This window comes from Buteo buteo, chromosome 5 (assembly GCF_964188355.1).
Source record: "Buteo buteo chromosome 5, bButBut1.hap1.1, whole genome shotgun sequence".
NCBI classification, from domain to species: Eukaryota; Metazoa; Chordata; class Aves; order Accipitriformes; family Accipitridae; genus Buteo; species Buteo buteo.
The window spans coordinates 1,505,539-1,525,158 of record NC_134175.1 but is presented as its reverse complement, the minus strand read 5'-3'; the positions used below and the strand labels follow the sequence as shown (position 1 = coordinate 1,525,158).

General features: G+C 43.6%; 1 protein-coding gene across 1 annotated transcript in view; it reads left to right on the top strand.

The window, feature by feature from the left end:
• The window catches only part of PRDM16 (PR/SET domain 16), a 51,388-nt gene extending 33,077 nt beyond the window's left edge, over positions 1 to 18,311 (top strand). The window contains exons 8-15 of the mRNA XM_075029174.1: positions 2,131 to 2,215; positions 6,349 to 6,518; positions 8,477 to 8,554; positions 14,577 to 14,746; positions 15,565 to 15,739; positions 16,774 to 17,004; positions 17,968 to 18,142; positions 18,303 to 18,311. Of these exons, the coding sequence (XP_074885275.1) occupies positions 2,131 to 2,215; positions 6,349 to 6,518; positions 8,477 to 8,554; positions 14,577 to 14,746; positions 15,565 to 15,739; positions 16,774 to 17,004; positions 17,968 to 18,142; positions 18,303 to 18,311 (1,093 nt within the window). The remainder of the gene's footprint in view (positions 1 to 2,130; positions 2,216 to 6,348; positions 6,519 to 8,476; positions 8,555 to 14,576; positions 14,747 to 15,564; positions 15,740 to 16,773; positions 17,005 to 17,967; positions 18,143 to 18,302) is intronic.
• Positions 18,312 to 19,620: the final 1,309 nt, after the last annotated feature.

The window sequence follows — 19,620 nt, the reverse complement described above, 5'->3', positions numbered from 1 at the left end:
TGTAGTGTATTCGGTCTGGGACCCACCATGGTCATCTCCTCCTGGAAAAATAAGTAATGATGTAAATAGTCCGGCATTTATTTTTGTAAAAAGTACTTCTGGAAAAAAAAAAAGAAAAAAGAAAGAAATGGGATAGAAAGGCGAAAGCTTCGAGTTAGCTTAGGGTCCTGCCACCTCTGGGCATTCTCAGTAGGAATGTTAAAACAACACGGGTTGGAAAAGCCGCTGCCAATTAAAATAGCAGCCTCGGGAAAACCGTAAAGGTCCAGAAGACAGATGGAAGTGAAGGATGGGGGCATCATTTGTTGCATTCCACGGGATTCATGTAGTTTTAGTAATATATTAAAATAGAAAGTCAGCGGTGGAGTTGCCTGCGAATCAGACTTCTGATGTAATGAGCTAAACAGCAGAGCTTCCAAGTCCCAGCTTAAAAAATAGGGAAATATTTTGTTTCTAAACTTCTCTTTATCAGACTCTCTCACATCGTTTGGCTCCTTCATTTTTCTCCCAAAGGCCACTTAAATCGTTGACATTTTCTCCTGGTGATATAATTTAATGCAGCCAGACAGCCTGAAATCAGTGCAGTTTTTAGCTCGGCCTTGTTAAGGTAACGTTCTCAGGCACTGGGCTGAAAAGATCAGCCTAATCCTCTCGCTGGTCGCTGCGGAATTCAGCTCTGACGAGGAAGTTTGTACGTTTGTTGTGTTCGCATTACCCGACACTGGGAGACGGTAAAGCTGCGTGAAACGCTGCCGCTTCACGAAGTTTTTTACGTTTCTGATGCAGGTGGGGCTGTCTCTGGAGACGCCTGCTGCCAGGGTCCGGGGGGCATTCCCCCGGGCATCGCAGACGACGGCAGCACGTCACGGAGAGTAAAGCTTCACCGCTTGCTGCGGCTTAGTGTTTTACCTTATGTCAGGGAGAAACTTTTTACGTCTTGTTTTGCAGATTGTTGTTTTCCTCAAAACTCATGCCCGTAAAAACACGTACCTTCCAAAGCACAGCAAGTCTGACTGCATTTCAAATCCAGCTCTTCTCTTTTCTCCTACCCAAGAAAAATTAAATGCAGATTAAGTACAGTTCGCTAAATAGCACTCTGCATGACTCTTCTTTTAAACTCTTTGGTAATTTGATCCACACACCAATCAGCTGAAATGCAGCAAAATAATTTGCTCTCATTTATGCTGGACTAATGTAGTTAAAATTACTCTTACTATTGGGTTTCTGCTGGTTTAGCTGAGATGGACTGTATTCCAGTAATTTAAAGATGCAGCTGCGTTTATTGGAGTCGCTTTCATAACGCTTTTTTCCCATAGAGGACATTTCAGTTTCTCTTTTTGGTGATTCCACACCACAGTTTCCCTGCAAGTAGAGTGTTTTGTGAAAGCAAAGCCACTATTTTCAAAAACAGGAGCCCAACTTTAGGATCGTTTCTGCATAGTAAGGTGCTTAAGCATAGAATATTTGAATGGGCCGAAGTGACATCAGGAGATCTCGGGTTCCTCAGTCACTTCAGAGATCTCCCACCGGTTCCTAACTTTTGAAATTGTCGTCCACACACGCTTGCCAAAGAAACTCAATGCAAATTATGTCTCAGCTGCAAGGGAGGAAATAAATATGAAACACCTAATGATTTCAGCACACTCGGGGCTGCGAAGTCTGGCCCTGTGTTAACTCTTAAGATAAAGACAAACTCTCAAAGACAAATTTTTTTCCATGCTGTGGCTGCCTACTGTGGAGTCTGTAGAGCTTTTCCCACTTAAACATTGCTTTTGCTTGAAATATAGTTGGTTTTTTGACATTTCACAACAGCAGAGGTTTAAACCACTACAGCAGAGGCATGAGTTCTCGCACAGAAGGATCAAAATGTTTTCTTAGTTGTCAGCCTGATGACTAAAAAAAATACTGCCCAAAGGAGGGGACCCATTTTCATGCCATTTCCAATGCCTTTTGCAGGGTAATTTGCGGGCCATAGTCTGTAGCATCCAGTAGAAGGGGAAGAAAGACGTGTGGGTCAATAGGAGAATAGCCGCGTATATTTAATTTAAACACCTCTGCAAATGGTTTGGCTGTTTCTTTGCTGCCTGTAGCCCTGTAAGGTATGTAACCCTCTGTGTTGTTGTCCAGCAGGGTGGAGAAGCGGAAGGTGACAGACCCTGTGGGTGCCCTAAAGGAGAAGTACCTGCGACCTTCCCCGCTGCTTTTTCACCCCCAGGTAAAAGCAGTGATGTTACGATGCGGTGTTGATTGAATGCCAAGACGTGTGAGATGGAGCTGGTACAGACAGGTCACTTGGGTCAGACTCTGTGTCATCCAACCGCCCGACTGGAAACTCCAGAGTTTTCCACCGGTTACTTTCAGATACTTTGAATTTCACACCTGGTTTGAGGATGATAGTAGTTACACCTTGCTCTTTGTTTTGCATTAACAGAAAAACAGGGATGAGCTCTGGACAACTCAGCTGGTCTGCCAGACTCCCCTTTCACGTGCTAGAATGCCTACGTAATTTTTTTCCTTTGGGAACACCCGGTGCAGTCACTTGCAGTAGGACAAAGTGGAGAAGGGCTGTCCAGCATCCAGGCAGTAGTGTTTTGTACCTGCCTGACGTTCCCGTACATCATCTAGAAAGCGTGAAAGTGCAGGGCAATGGAGAATTGGGGTATGGTCCCGCCTGCTCCAAAACGTGATGGGTCACTTGACGGAGAACTTGGATTCTCTCCTTCCTGCACAGCTGCTCTAGTCTCTGTTCTTCTGACAACTCACCGATATTTGCTCCCTCTGCATCTCCTTCAGGTCTGAGTCACTCAGAGCAATGGGAAATGCTGCTGGACAGCTTTCCCATTTGAGAGGGGGCTGGGAATGCCAGCCCATCAGCCCACAGTGCAGCCAGGCCAGGCCCTTACCCCAGAGTATTTGAAAGGCACAGCTAAGGCCAGCACAATCGAGACTATGCACGAGAATCAGCCCCAGTTTACAGACCCCCTTATCTTAGAAGCGATAGCTAGACTCCCCCAGAAGCGATGTTACTCTTTGCCCTTAGGATTCCTCGCTCCATAATGATAACGCAGCGGGTTCTGCCACACGCTGCCCGACGTCCTCTCCCGTGCGACGGTCGCCCGCTATCCTCCATCTCTCCTGCTGTGACCACATGCTGGGAGCTGAGCTCTGTGGTCATTATTGTGCTCTCCTTTATATTCGCATGCATTGTTCTCCTCTGATCATGTTTCCCACCTTAGATAAATAACTTGCAGGTTTGTGAAAGCTGGATCCTGGTTGCTTTCACAGCTAAACTTAGTTCCCTCATTGTTTCGCATCAGCCTCAGAGTTTGGTTAATAACTTCCCCCGATTTTTCCTTCATACAGGCTGGATAATGGTGACAGGCTGGCCAGGAACATCCTGTGTTTGTGTGAGTTAGAATAGTGGGGATATCTGCCTGTAAAGAATCTGATAGCAGGGAGGAGCTAGTGTGGCAAAGCAACCCAACAAGACGATGAGAAACATTCAGACCCTGAGCAGGAGCAAGCATTGGGTGGAAGGTTGTTAACATTGTTCCTGAAATCCTGACCACGTCCTCTTCCCATGGCAATGAAAAGATGTGGAAGGTCTGGTTATCTCTAATAGCATATCACACAGAATAGCCTAAAAGTTACAATCACTCGAGCCCGAAACTTCCTGGTAACTAATTTTTAATAAAGCGGGCTGCTGTGTAAAGATCACTTGATCTAGAGCGTTGCTGTTCCCATGCTACGTAATCGGTCAGGTATTTCAAATACGGTGAACGAAGACAGGCCATTTGTTCAAGAATATGTGAGATTTTTATTACCAGATCCCCATCCGATACTACCCTGGCTCTTTTTCTAAGAAATCATATTTTAGGGGCTCCTGCTTCTGTCTTCTTCATTAGGACCGATGTTCATACACTGGCTCGCTTAGAGGCACGCTCTACGTGTGTTTCTCTCGCTCTAAACGCGAGTCTGGTCTCAGCCTTTTCTCCTGTGAATAATTCCCCAGCTCTCAGAGGGCCCTGGGTGGGATGTGGTTAAGCCAAAAGATGTGATAAAGACTGAGTGTTCAGAAGATGCTTTCTCTCTCAAAATGAATTTCAGGCAACTTTTATTTCTTAGCCAGTTGTTGACGGTAGTTTCTCTGCTTGGATGGGAGTTATTCTTACATTGTCTATTTTAAATGAAACTCTGGACAACATAAATAAATGGTGTAACTTTTTGATAACTTAATGGAAAACCTTTTCTCACCTGTTAAGTTTCTTTTCTTCTCCCCTTCTTTTTTATTATAACCAGGCAGTAGTTCCCTAAATAGCAAAGTGCCTTTACCACTGGAGAGGCTATGGCCGGTGTTTAGAATTTTAAAATAAGCCTACGGCTATCAAGCCAGCAAACATCTCTGACTAAGTGCCTAAAGAACAGGGCACAACAAAAGATATCTCCAGGTACTCCAGCAAAGGGCTGAGTGGCATAGCTCTGAAAGATCCGGATAGCATTTTAACATGATGGTTTTGTTACATGACTGGCAGCTGGGGCAGAGCTTTTGCTGTAAATGATCAAGTAACCTTTTCAAGTGGCTGGCGCTAAGTATTACTTACTATTTATCATGGGCTGGGAGCCTCCAACTAAGGGGCCGTGGATCTATTATCGGGAAATGGGTTTTACTACTCCTCTTTTTTACAGCTTATGAATGGTTGTCAGCCTTCCACAATGTATTCTTTGGTGATTAAGACAACTTTTTTTTATAGTCATACATTTTAAACAATATCTTGGCTCTCTTTCCCTGCCCCCGAGCCCAGTTTAATAAAGTGTAAACGTGCAAAAGGTCAGCCCTTCCTGTACAATAGAGCATCTAGTTTTGATATATGGCTTCCTACTGCCTTCCGCTCGCTCGCTGTCCCCCCAGCTCTCGGGCTGACTCGCCGCTCAGGCTCCTGCTCCCCCCAGCGCTCCCTTCTTTCCCGGTGATGTCATCTGCAGCGAGGAGGCAGCTTTATTGCTGCCTTGTTTGTTTTATCCGTGTTTTCTGCTTGGTATCTGGAAAGCGCTCTCAAGAGTGCGTGAAGTTGAACGTTGGAGATGTCAGCGTAGTCCTCCGAGTTGCGTTTCTCTCTTGGATTTGGATTGCCTGTTTTGCTCCAATGAAAGTAAAAGTGGTTTGCTTTAGGTGGGATTTTTATGCGTATCCTTTTTTTTGCACCCAGGCCGACGTCTTTCTTTCCTTCTTTGCTTTCCTTCCGCTTCTCCCGTATCTCCAGGTTTTACCCTTTCTCCCTCTTTCTGGTGTGGTCTTTAATCCAGCGCTGCTGTGAGAACACGGCCATTGCCGACTCATGCAAACTAAAGCTGGTGAAGGCACCCAGAAACCTTTTATTCGGTGTCACATCCCTAGGCCTGTATGCCTGCCACCCCCATCCGAACAGGCTTTCAAAGCGCAGGTTGTGGTCCTCCTAACCGTAACTCATCCAGCCGCAGCTCACACGGGGTATTTTGGCTGGAATTCCTTTTCACTCCAGGAAGCTCAGCCATCTCCCACCCATCCCTCCATCACCTTTACTGGCTTCTGAACCTTCCTGACATATAATTAAAATGTTGGCCTCTTCGCTAGGCAAACTCTCTGCGGACCCGCTCCATCCTGTGTCTGATCTGAACTCCTCCTCTTCGCCCCTCCAGCCTCAGCCTCTCTGGCTCAGCTCCCCGATCAGCGGTCAGGCGTTCCCACACGCTCCGTCCCGCTCCACTTTGGCCGGGATTCTGCCGCCTCCTGCCCAAAACTTCTCTGTCCTCTCTAACCTGGGGTCGCCTGCCTGCCTGCCTGCCCGCAGCTCGCTGCTGCCGTCCCTCGGAGCCCCTGCAAGGGTAACGGGTGCTGTATGAGAAATCAAACCTCCTTGCGTTCCAAGACTTTTGTTTTGAGCGTGAGAGGAGGGTTTGGGCAATGAGTTCTACATCCAGCAGTTGACCACGGTGTCTAATTTCAGTGTCATCCCTGGAAAAGGGAAGCCAAGCACGTTCTGAGACGATTTTTTAGTCTGAAATGCTGAAAGTAAGCACACGCACATTGCAGAAGGTAAACGAGTGCCTGATTTCTGAGATCCCACGCTTACTGCTTGTCTTTGCCAATTGTACCTTTTCAGATTTCTCTGAGCCCGATACGCTATTTCTCTCTTTCCTGGCTGGGTTCAGTGGCTCCATTTCACGCTGTGCAGCTAGCTTCTGAGGGTGAGAGCAAACATCAGCAGCAGGCTTTGACCGACACACTAGCGCTAAGAGACGTGCTTTATGCATCAGATGCTGTTCTTCCTGTGGATTTTTATGACCTGAGGTCTTGCCTTGTACTTGTAGATGTCAGCCATAGAAACAATGACAGAGAAACTGGAGAGTTTTGCAGCCATGAAGGCAGACACTGGCACTTCCCTGCAGCCCCTTCCACATCACCCGTTCAACTTCCGATCTCCACCACCCACGCTATCCGATCCCATCCTGCGCAAGGGCAAGGAGCGTTACACCTGCAGGTAAGGGCCTGGGCACCCCGCAGGAGCGAGACCGTACCCCCGGCTTGTTGAGGCAGCCCTGGGAGAACGGCACCCCGGCTGGGAAGCCGCAGCAGACACCAGCATGCAGAGAGCGACTTCCCATGGACATCTGTACTGTCTCGGCAGGGGTGGGAGGGAAAACAAGAAGCTGCAGAATTAGAACAGAGCATTCTGATGACTAATTCACTCTGAAATAGCTTGTTTTGTCTGGTAGAAAATCAGCATCTTCTGTTTTCGTTGTAATTTTTAATAACCTTGAGAGCAGATCTGGAGATTCTCAAGCAAACGGAATTCTCCAAGCCAAGCCTCTCGCCTGTGGTAGCAAATGCCACAGTTTCCAGTGCGAGCGCCATCTCAGCTATGTCCAATGTCAGCTGTGCAAAATAATGGAATTTAAAAAATGGCATACAGTAAACAACTTTTTCAAACACAATTGTATCCACAGAAATACTTACGTATCCATTGCAGCTCTAAAAGCTTATATTGGAGCAGATCACTGGGGAATAAAAACCTGTATCTCCTTACGCAGCTTTACCTGCAACTACTAGAGGTTCTCATGGTGGCTCCCACTGCATTTTTCTTGGGTGCAGTATGTGGGCACATATTTTGTTCAACGTATCTCTTATGTTGAACTTTGCCACAAAAGCTATGGGCTCAAATTTCGGTTGAGTATTTAGAAATTTGAGGTTTCTACCTACAATAGGGACTAAACTTATATTTAGATATAGACTCACAAGTTAACATCTGGGTTTTCGTTGTTGATGAACTCTCACATGACCCATTCGTCTTCAGGACATCTGAAGGTGCTGAATGTCTCTGAAATTAAGAAAGCCTTCTCATATCTTTCTTCTACAACAGTAAGCATCAGGTTTCATAGTCACAGAATGTAACGCTTCATCCTTAATATTTTATTTCCCAATTAATACTTTTATTTTTATACCTCACTTCCTTTTGAGGGAAGGTTTACTGTGAATCAGATTTATTGTGGAACACAGTTCCTTCTCTTATTTCATTTCCTACTGCCACATTTCCTTATTCTATGCAGACTGTCAAACTCTCAGCAGTATATCCACATAACAGTAACACAACATTGCAGCATTTATCCAGAATAAGATTTTGTGAATTCTGAGAAGGATGATCAAGTAGATTCCATATGATAAGCAACTAAACGGGGCTATAAAGGAGATCTATAAAAATCTCAAGCGACAGACAATAGGAATAGGCAGCGATTAAACAGTCTTTGTCCTGATGCAGGAACAAGGTAGTAGCGAATGCAGTTACTGAGCGACAGGTTCAAACAAGCAGGAGGTTCTTTTACTCAACACACAGTTCAGCAGAGGAACTGATTGCCGTAGGAGGTTGTGGATATCCAAAGCTTACGTGCATTCAAAAAACTTTTAGAAAAATAGATGGAAGAAACTCGGCAAAAGGCATCAAGCACAACTTTTCAACCTTAGGCTCAGGAGGCTCTTCATCTGCAGATGGAAGCTGGGAGAATGTCTTGGGGGTGGGTCCCTACATCCTGACTGTGTTCCTATATACTTGCCCAGGCCTCCAAGATAAGCTACGAAGTCAGCCAGCATTTGGGTCCCAACTGGGTGTTCTGATAGTTTTTTTTTATTTTTCCTGCCCTTCCCAATGACGCAGCATCATCGACTGTCGTTCTGTGTCTCTGATGGAAATGGGTTACACTGGTATCTCGCCACTGTGAACCCTGGTATTCTGGGGTGGGTGCCGCTCGGAGAGTTTCTACCTCCACGTCTTCCTCCCTCAGTACCTAGGTGCTTTGAGTTACTAGTGCCTAAAGGGATTTTCTGATTTTGGGAGCGGTATGAAAAGGAGCGAGGTCGATGGTAGCTGGTGATACAGTGTGTGTAAATGATGCGGTGTGGCAGGACGTTCATGCACTGATGGTTACTTTGGCTTTCACTGTCTAGGTACTGTGGTAAGATCTTCCCACGCTCAGCAAATCTGACAAGGCATCTGCGGACACACACTGGAGAACAGCCCTACAGGTGACGTTGTCCCCCAGATAAAACCCCTTTCCCAACACACTCCTTATTCACCGCTGTGTTATTTTTTCTCCTTTCTATAAAGCTGTGCCAACATAATACCGCAGTCCTGTAGCATTACATACAATGATTCATAGGATTGTATATTATGTGTACCAGCCAAAAATAATCAGGCTTGGCAGCTTGAAGATAGACACTTAACTTATATTTAGATGTATGCTGGCAAATGAGTGGTCTGATTTGCAGTGTTGTTTCACACTCACATTAACCATTCATCTCAAGGACAGCTGAAGGTGCTGAATGTCTCTGAAAATCGGGCTGTTTTGAAGGGCTTGCCAGTAAGTTAACTGCTGGGTCTAGCTAGATTTTTTTTTTTTTTTCCTTTTCCTAATGTGTATCAGAGGTGCCTGGAGCAGTGGATCAAAAAACAAAAGAAAACCCCTGTAGTATATCTGCTTTAAAATCTAAGTTAGGGAGTATCCTACCTTAGATCACAAAGTTTAAAAAGAGCGATCAGAGCGGGGAAATTCAGACGCTGCTTCACGTGTTCAACTGGGTGTTTAAGGTAGAAGGCTGAACTACTATTTCCTGCTAGCTGCGGACAAGGTGATCTGATTTTTGTACTTCACTTTGCATTGTGTCTATGCAAAAGGACACATTGCAAAACTGCCCATCTCTTCCCCCGGACGAGACCCTGGACGCAGGCATGGCCTTCCAGCCTGGGCACACACAGGTGCTGGTTCTCCTAAAGAGACTCCTCTTTAAGCGAGTGTTCTAAACTTGAGTAAAACCTCCAAGAAAATACATGTAAGTATGCATGTGTGTATATGGGTATATGAAGGAATATTTCTCATGGAAGACCAAGTGGAAATTTTTCCCCCCAGTATTTTCTCCTAGTGTTTTGCAGTCAGTTTCAAAAAACTTTGGCAAAAAAACCCATGCTTTGGTTGATTTCTTGTTAGAGTAAGTACATATATGAACAAAACTGAATGAACGATGAATTGAGAACTCACTGAAAATCATGTGTTGTGTTTTCCATAATGTGAGTAAGTGTTTTGCGCGTTGTCAGACGATAGTAACAATCCAAACAGTTTCATTTTTGGTAGCTGATATTATGGTGTTTCCATACCCAGTCATAAGTTCACAACAAAGCTAATGTAATAGTTATTACAGAAAGAGAAACACAAACAAATTTATGAGCAGCAAAAGGCCATGTGGTCAAATACATCAAATTTTTATGCTCAGTTTAACTTAAGAAGCTACCCTCTCCCACATTGTAATCCCTGGTACATACGGAGTCAATTTTTTTTTCCATACAGAGTCATGCAGAATTTTGAGTGCAGACATTAGGTAAATCAAAAATAAATAAAAAAACTCTCCAAAGCAGACATATATTTTGGAACCATTCCCCGTTCTGATTTTTTCAGTTGCGTTATTTGATACGCCTTGAATGAATACTGTGTATTCACTATACACCCCTGTCTGACTAAAGTGCTTGCTCCCGATTATTCAGAGATTGTTAGTTCAGTTTTCTTCCAAAAAAGGAGACTTGCAACTTAACAAAGGTTAGGAAAATAGAGATTTATTTGATCTGGTCTTCTCCCAGAAAATGGCCTGTGTGTTTTTTTTGTAACAGAGGTTTGACTTCTGGACAATGTTGCATTATAATAGCACTCCTGAGAGTTAGTGCTACGTTTACAGAAGAGCTTAATTATCATTGATTTTCTTTTGCTCTCAGAGAACTGAGATTTCCAACTTCTGCAGCAATAATTGTTTTGAAAGCTTGTTTTTTAAATGCCGACTTTACGCAGGTAAAAGAAGGTTGCTGGCTTTTCAGTGTTTTACTGATGTCTCTCGTATAACTTGCCTTTCGATTGTTTAAATGTTTTTTCTTTTGATCCTGCCAGTGTGATACCGTCATCCAAATATGAATTAAAATGTTCTTAAAGCTAATCTAAACTGACCAAGTGTCCAAGTGTAGATCAAGAAACAGGCAGGCCAGAAAATAAGGTGCTTTGGTTTTGATTTCTGATCGTCATTGATAAGTTATGTGTTTTTTACCAAGTCACTTAAACTTCCTAGGTGTCTATTTAAGTATGTATAAAGTGGGAATTAATAGCACATGAGCAATAAGGAGGCAAGTTAAGTCTTTTTGTAAAGGGAGAGTGCTGCATGTTTTTTGAAGGGTAAGAAACACCTGGTAACGCACTTTACTTCCTAAAAATCAACTGATTTGAAAAGACTCAAAGACAATATGCTCTACAGTGAAATTCGACGTGCTCCTTTTCACTCCTCTTTTCCGCACCAAATCTAAAATTCAGTAGTATGCATTTCAAAACTCAGGGGTAAGGACTACCAAACGTAACGGTTCCTTTCAGAGAACTGCAGAATAAGTTGGGCTTGTAAAATCAGGTCATAAGAAATAGGACTTTGTTGTCGTTCTGAGCTTACCAAGCAAAATCCAGAAGAGGCAGTTTTTAGTGAAGCTCCTTATACTTGCAGCACGTGAACATAAGGGTGTATTGTCATCGTGGGTTTGCTTCTTAGCTTTGTTTTCATTCTCTGGAATCACAGAATCACATAAACTACATAAAACGTGGACTGGGAACAACCAGAAGCTATTTGATTCAGCAAGACTTTATTTTCTGCTTTCAAATGTCCATTCCCTCCAGGATGCCGTCTAATTGATTCTTGAATTACACCCAATCCTGAAGCATTGCCTGTGAGGCTGTGATTCCTCCTATAAAGATGTGCTTCCTGACGTCTGTTTTGAATTTGTTTTTCTTTAATTTCCTTCTAGGCCTCCGTGTCCTGTTATCTGCATTAAGCTGAAACTAACAGCTATAAAGCTGACGTCTACCGTGTCATTTCAGATTGCACATAGTTCAATAAAAATCTCTTCTTCCTCATTTTCTTTTTTTTTTTTCAATGTAGCCTACATTAATCCCTGGTATAAATGCACTTGAGATTAAGGAGTTACTCAGAGGAAGAGTAGCTGTCTGTGTGTTTTATGCTTTGTTACTGCAATTCTGTCTTTACAGCTCACATGGATCATCAAATAAGTGTAAAATTTTGCAAGCACCGTCATGCTGTTGAAACTTTACAAAGCATGCTATCAAACGCCTTACTGTCACGTTTGAAGTGTTACCAAACTGTCGTAGTCGTATAGTGATTAGTTCAGTTACTCGTTCTTACGTTACGGGCTTTTGCCATCTATTTTTCCCCTTCCAGTTGTATTATATCAGGTATCTGAGTTCCCTCAAGCTCTGAGGATTGCCTGCCATTCCTCGGAGCTCCTGAGTTCCAGCTTTGGCTCGCTCTTAGCCATCATTCACTCCCACTTTCTATTTCTTTAGCCCATCGGTGTGTTACTTTAAACTGATAAGGAAGAAACTTTACTAGCATTTTGTCAGTGTGTTTACAAAGCAAATACCGCTTCTTTGGAGTTTTATTCTTCTCCTGCCTCGGTGTTCACCTCTTCCCTGAATTTAAGCTGGCTCCTCTGTCTGGGTCATTTATTTAGATTAAAACCAGCAGAGATCCAAGTCCCGACCCCTCTGGGACCACAAATAATACAGTACGTCTCCCTCATCCCTTTGCTTTCAGACATTAGCTATTGCTCCTTTCGAATGCCCCTCTGTTTCCTATTTTTTTAACAAGCTCTTTATCCTTTCTCCGTACCCTAGCCTGGATCCACATAGCTCATAGTTAGAGCAAGGACCTGTCAAAGGGAACTTTTCAAAGACTTCCTGAACATCTAAATAAATTGACGTACAGGAGGCCAGGTCGTTCTTGCCTTACGCATGCAAGCGCTCCCTTTGAAGTCGCTGGAGCTGCCCCTGTGAGTAATGTAGGTGAGACCCGGCCTGGGTGCCCGGGGCAGCCGTGAGCACGGCCGTGCGTGGGAGCCCCGATGCCCCTGTCCTGTCCCACCGTGGGCAAACACGAGTGAAGGAGAGGTTGGAGTGGGAGGGCAGGGAGGGAGAACCTGCGGCATCAGCAGAGACGAGGAGGGGGCTGCTGATCCACTACTAGAACTACGCTGGGCAAAACTCCTTAGGCAAGTCCTGTGGAATGCCAGGGATACTGGGGTATTGGCCATTTTGGACATTTCAGCTTTCTGAAGTGCCGAGCGGTAGAAGCTGCCGAAGCCTGGCAGCTCCTGAAAGCAGGTTCATTGGTTGCTAGCAGATAGGAGGAGAATAAGAGCTGGAAATCTGTGCATGTTTAACTCTCCGTATATAAACTGTGCTTGTTCTTGCTGATGTTCAAGTAACGTCTTGTTTTCTTTAGTTGTTCAATTTGTGTTTTTTGAAAAAATGAACAACTTTGGAAGCCTGAGAAAACTGTGGTTTAAAAAGAGATTTTGCCTTCTCCCTAGGTTAATCATAGTAAAGCTTCATTATTTGAAATACCTCTATTCTTTTTAGTGATTTAACAGTAGGAAATTCGGAGGTGGACATGGAATCCATAAACACGCAGCAAGAGAGAGTGTTTCATAAGTGTATCTCTGCTATTTCCAAAAATAATACCAATTTATTTTTAGAGACCAAATAAAAATCACAGCTGTAGCACATCTGGAAATGGTGTGTGTGTTTCACAGCATAGATTTTTTTATACTCGCACCTCCTTCCCGCATTTGAACCTGTTGTGTTTGTAGGAAACAATACTACGTCCTTAGTGTCACGGCAAATCCAGCCTCATACTTGAGTGACATGAGCACGAGATGAGCTCTGTGTGCCCTCTTAACGTAATGAACTACTGGCATTGCGAAAATATGCACAAATGCATCGCCATCGTCGTGCCTTGTCGAATAGTAGCTTAGCTCAGTGGGACAAATTTTGCTCTCGGTTAGAGGAGCACAGAGCAGTTCTGCTAAAGCAAGTGGTTTTGTTCTGGAATTACGAGGGCTTAAGAACAGTTTTTATTTTGTCCCGTAAGTGTCCAGGATTTGCAGAGGTCTGTAGCAGAGAAAGGATTCTACTTCTCATGGGTTTTGGAAATAGAGCCGTGAGGAAAGCAGCTTTGTTGAGGTACAAATGACATATTTAAAGGGAGATCTAATGAGGGATTCAGGCGGATTCAAAGAGGAATTAGATTTTCTGTAGCTTTAGTACTGAAACTCTTCAGTGTGGCTCAAAGCTGCCCTCTTCAGTACATCGGCTGCCTTCTTGTTTGGCGCCGGAGGAGAAGTCCAGGGCTGAGTTCACAAAGCACCAGCGTTTAGCCTTGTTTTTATTTGGAGGGAATCTGGATCCGGAGGGGGGGTGGTGGCAACTTTGAACAAGCTTCCAACACATCTACCATGGGTCCTGCGGAGGTTTGTTTCAAAGAGGGAACATTTCTTCACTCAGCAGTTTCCCTAAACATTCTGGCTTGGCTCCTTACATTCCACATTTTTTCATCATAAACCAGACACTCACTGCATAGGAGTAAATCTTATCCTGTTTGGAAACTACGGTGTATTTCTTGGGAGCTATTGTACTATAATAATAACCGTAATTACCTTTAAAGGCATGCTGTACTGCCTGCATCTTGAGTACCACAAGGAATTTCACAAATAAATCTGGAGTTTTTTGTGTGTCCAGATAACTGTGTCATGTAGGGAAATGCTAGCTAATAACTATTTTATACATTTAACCTCCTTTCTTTCTTCTCCTTCTGTCTTCTTTTTCCTCCCTCCACAGCCATATTTCACCTACTTCCCCTACAACATGAGAAGGGTGGAAGAAATAAATTCACCTTTCTTATTTTTACATTCATGTGTGGAAAAGTAATTATTTTGTTTAAAATTCTTATTTGTTTGGACGACTCGCTTCTTAATTAATCCTAATCCTTTCTTTGTGCTCCTTGAGTAACAATAATATCAGATTTGTCTGGAATGATTAATGCTTTGTGCTTCCCAGGTCCTCAGCTGAGTAAAGATTTATAGACCAACATTTTCTGGTTTTCTGATAGTCAGATTTTTCTTTCTCTTGTTTTTTTCCTCATGTTGCACTCTTTGGCATTTGCTTCTATTTTTCAGGTGTAAATACTGTGACAGGTCATTCAGCATTTCCTCCAACCTCCAGCGGCACGTTCGAAACATCCATAACAAGGAGAAGCCATTCAAATGTCACCTGTGTAACCGATGCTTTGGGCAGCAGACCAACTTGGACCGACATCTTAAGAAACATGAACACGAGAACGTTCCAGGTAGGAAAGGGCACGGCAGTGTGGTTCTGTTGGGGCACTGGATGGAGAAGACACCACGGTCTGGTCTCTCTGGTCACCTTGGGAAGCCTTTCTGGAAAGCACTGTTTCTTAAGGCTGAATATTATCAAGTAGCAAAACCCAAATGCCAGCTCCTCGTGCAGCCAAAGGTGTGTTTGTCCACAGTGCGTAGTTGTAACGCACACACACTCATGCACGGGACTCAGCTCTGCCAAGCTCTAGTCGTGTATTACTCAAATGTGCCCTTTTCCAATCCATAAAATAGCGATCATGATAACTGACTTCCTGGGGACTCTGTCCAGGGAGCATAACCTCGCCTTGTGAGATCTCCTGGTCCAATGCTGATGTGGACATGTCAAGCTCTACCAAGAGTTTTCAACCTGAAATGCATTTGTAGGTATGTGTGAAGTTCAAGAAGATAAATAGACTTTGCCTCAAGATGAAAACTGCAGGAAGAAATTCCTGTGCTGAAGCCAACTAAGTGATTTCCCAGCCTAGGAAAAAAACAAATTATGGAAAAGTTACAGGCAAACAGCTATGCAAGGGATGGTGGTTCTTAAATTGCATATACCATCCGGAAATGCTAAACATCACTTACATTTATTTCTCTCTGTAATTCATGTCTGGAAAACATGAGCTTCCTTTGGCAGCCTTGGTCCGTGAGATTTCTCTTAAATGTTAAATCATGAATATATAGCGAAAGGATTGTTGCATAACGTTCCGTCTTTATTTTTCCTCGTAATAATGGCTTTGACAACATCTGATTGTTTCTCCTCTCTTTTCTTGTTTCTCACACTCAGTGAGCCAGCACTCTGGAGTCATTACAAACCACCTTGGGACCAGTGCCTCTTCCCCAAACTCGGAATCAGACAACCATGCACTTTTAGATGAAAAAGAGGATTCGTATTTCTCTGAAATCAGAAATTTTATTGCAAATAGTGAGATGAATCAAGCATCAACTTTAGCAGATAAAAGGTAGACAAGCAAATAAAGTTATCTGGTGACAAGTATTGTTAACGTGGTTGAAAGACCAGTCAGCCTCTGTCTAGCGCAATAGTCGTGAGAAGACCCAGTTTCTTCTCTAGATAAAAATGTGATTATTGAACCGTTACCTTCTGCCGTGCAACTACGTGGCATCACTGATCAGAGAGTACTGATTAAGGAGACCGGAGGGACCTGCTTTTCTAGTCTATTAGTTTGTCTCAAATCTATCTATATCATAAGCTTTATTTTGACTGAGTGGTATTTCACCTGCTACTATCCTGTTTTCACAAACAGCTACTTAATGCTAGTACTAAGGTTTAAGTCCAAAATGTAAGTATGAGAAATCCACGTGATGATGTGATCCACGTAAAGAACAGTAAGAAGTGTGGAACACGCTGACGTAAAATTTCTGGTGAAGATGTTAATCTTATTTTATGTCACTTGGTGGCATCCTGTTGGGTTCCAAGTCCATAGCACTGGTGATCCCACTCTCATTCTCTTAACATAATGTAGAACTGCTAGTTTTGTGGAGTCCGCTCGGTCCATATGGGCATGAATAGCAAAAGTAATACGAGAGAGAATTTAGGCTGGCTGTTAGATTACACAGTGAGGAAGCTTCCCCTTTCTTGTTGCTCGAAGGGAGATTGGTAGAATACTGTAGCACAGAGAAGGAGGGGAGCCGCTTGTCCCGCAGATGATGTATTTTAAGAGATGGAAAACCATCATTTAAATCCAGACTAGACAAAATTCTAGGTTGAAAAGCATTGGGGTTGGTATATGCTTGACAGCCTAATTAGCCCTTAAGACACTGCAAAGGCTGATTTTTAAATGCCTGAAACATGTCGGTTTTCCTTTTCCTTGCAGTTTAAATAATAAGTATATGTACATAAATATGTCTCTGTATTCGCACATGTGTATAAAATTACCAAAGTCTTGCATTACGGTGAAAATGCACGACTTACGCATTTGGCATCTTTTCTTTTTTTCTTTTCTTTCTTCTTCCCTGCCTTGACCAAATATTTCAGGCCAGAAATCCCAGATATTGATGGCAATTCCCAGTGTCATGGATTAGCAAATGAGAAAACAGAAGATGTGGATGATGAAGATGAAGAACTGGAAGAGGAGGATGATGACAGCCTGACAGGGAAGTCGCAGGATGAAACAGTATCGCCCACCGCAGAGCCCCGAGGAGCATTTGAGGATGAAGAAGATGAAGAGCCCACATCTCTCACCATGAGCTTTGACCACACCCGAAGGTGAGGCGGGCCGTTCCCTTTGAGAAGTCAAAGGGGGCTCAGACTTCTGACCCTGTCTCAGTGGTAGATTGTGAGTGCTGTTGTTTCATTTTTCAAGCCATGTATCATACCTCCCGTTTGATTTAAGCATTCACTTGAGAGATTCCATTTGCACCATGGTGGGGGACATGAAACAAGTGGACTGCTAGGAGAATCTGTGATAAGGTGTATATCCAAGACTTGAGAAGTTCGTGTCAGGAGAACAGTTAGTCCAGCACAGAAGCCAGCATTTTCAGGGTACCACAGTTCAGCGGATAATGTCTTTCTCTCTAAAACACTGGTCAGGGCAAGGGAAGAGGCTTACGTACGCAATCCGTTTTGTGCTGCTCTGCCCGTTTTAGTTGTAGCAAAACGTTGTTGACTTCAAGGGGAGTTCTCGGAGCTTTTTTTTCCCAAGGTCAAGCCATGTCTAGACACTTTGAAAATTAAAGTTTGTTGCCCATAGTATAGGCTTAGCTTTCTTTTTGCCTCAGTTTGCCTCGGCTTCCCAGCTGGTATTCGTAACAAATGTCCCATGATGCAAAGCAGTATCTTACCTGATCTCAGTGCATCGCTATTTTCATTGCAACTCAAAGAAAATGCAGCAGTGTTCTTCAGACACTGATCCACTGTCCAAACATTTCAAGGAGCGGACAGCAATTGGACATGTCCACACAGAAGACCCAAGTGAATTGTAGCCATGCTTAATCACAAATATCTATAGCACTAATGCTTGTTTGTGCATAGCCACGCTCTCCACTTTTTCTTTGCTCCTTGCATTTTGTGTCATTTTTGTGTTTGTCTGTGTCTGTTCACGCATGTGGCTTGTGAGACCCCCATGGTATGTGCATGCAGGCACTGGGTTAGCAACACTCACATTGGCTAGATGTGAACGGTGAGATGAGCTAACAACAGGTCAACCCCTTCCCCTGGTCATTGGTACAGGTGTATTGAGGAGGACGAAGCCGGCTTGTTAGATTTGGAGCAGATGCCGAATTTTGGGAAGGGGCTGGATCTTCGCAAAGCAGCCGAGGAAGCATTTGAAGTTAAAGATGTGTTTAATTCCACCTTAGACTCTGAGACAATAAAACAGACTCTGTACAGGCAGGCTAAAAACCAGGTAGGTATATGACAGAACATTTTATCTAGCTTGCCGCCAGCACGTACGGTAGGATTAGCAAGCAGCTGGCCTCCTTTAGCTAAGGTTTATTTTCCCCTTCCAGTGAGCAGGAATTCTAACTGTAATGCGTGAATCATATGTGACGTGTGTCTCGTTGCAGCTCTACTGAACTAGAGGAGAAAGGGAGCGAGCGTCAGTTTTAGGTCACCAGATCAATTTATCGTTTAGCCTGTGCTGTGAGAACATGCGTACATAGAAAGATAGAGGCATCTGTCTGTTTTTATCTGTCTGTGTAAATGTTTTTATGACTATTATTTACTTAAACTTTGGGATGGGTCTTCAGTTGGTATATACTAAGAGACCCGAGGTTTGGTCTGCAGGAACAGTAATAAAGTATCCTTGGGTTTGATTATAAAAGGTGTAACAGACAATAGTATTTCCAGGACTTGCAATCCAGCAAGTCTAGAGGAATTCCTCGGCTATCTCTCTGATTTCTAAAAGCAAACCGTAAAATGGAAATGTGCCCTGCGAGCTAGACCAGTTCAGACGCACCATGAAACCTCAAAATGATGTCTCAGCACCTATTGGAGCTTTGAGAAAAATCTGGAGGTATGGGGCAGATCCAGTTGTGCTTTCTGCTTTTTCATTAAACCAAAATAGTCTAGTTTTGTGAAGTTCATATCTTGATCCCCACAAAAGGATTGTCCCCAAAAAACTGTTCAATGAAGTTACATCACCGGGCTAGAGAGAGCATACTCAACCCTTCATGGGGGATGAGTAAGGCTGTTGCCTTGGAGTCCCTTTCTAAGCTTCAAGCAACAGAGTTTGTCACGAAGTCTATTTTAAATGTCCAGCAAAGAACTGGCTTAGTGTGGTTGCCAAGCAGAACATGGGTTTTGATTTATCATCACCCAAAACTTGTGAAATTCTTGACCTCCTTCATAGTAGAGGCTAGTACTGAAGCTGGGGAACGTCTGCTTGAAGACAGGACACAGCTTTTTGCTGGGTGAAACTGATTTAAGCACAAGCCACTTGCCTGACTCTTACATGTGTCCTGTTACTAATACGCCAAATGTACTAACTATTTAAGAGCAGCTTGCTCTTTCAGAATTTGTACGACATTGTTAGGTCCAGCCTGCGCTTGGATGGTGGGGGGGTGGTATTTTTGGGTTTGGGATCAATTTTATAGTGTATGAGATGCAGGACTGGTTATACTTAAATCACAATAAGTAAGTTAAATAATTCAAACCATCTCTTGTGCAGGAAATGTAGTAGTAAAACAACATTTGTGTGAGCAGCACAGCACTCCTTTGCGGCTGTCTTTCTTTTTAAGCAATTCTAGAAGCGTGCATGTCCATAACGCCACAAAGCTGTACCTCTTCCAGCACGCACCTACAATACACGAATGGGTTGACTTGACAAGTAGCTCTGACCCTCAGCTTTTAAGAGGAGAGGCTAAAGTTGGATAACTGGTTCCT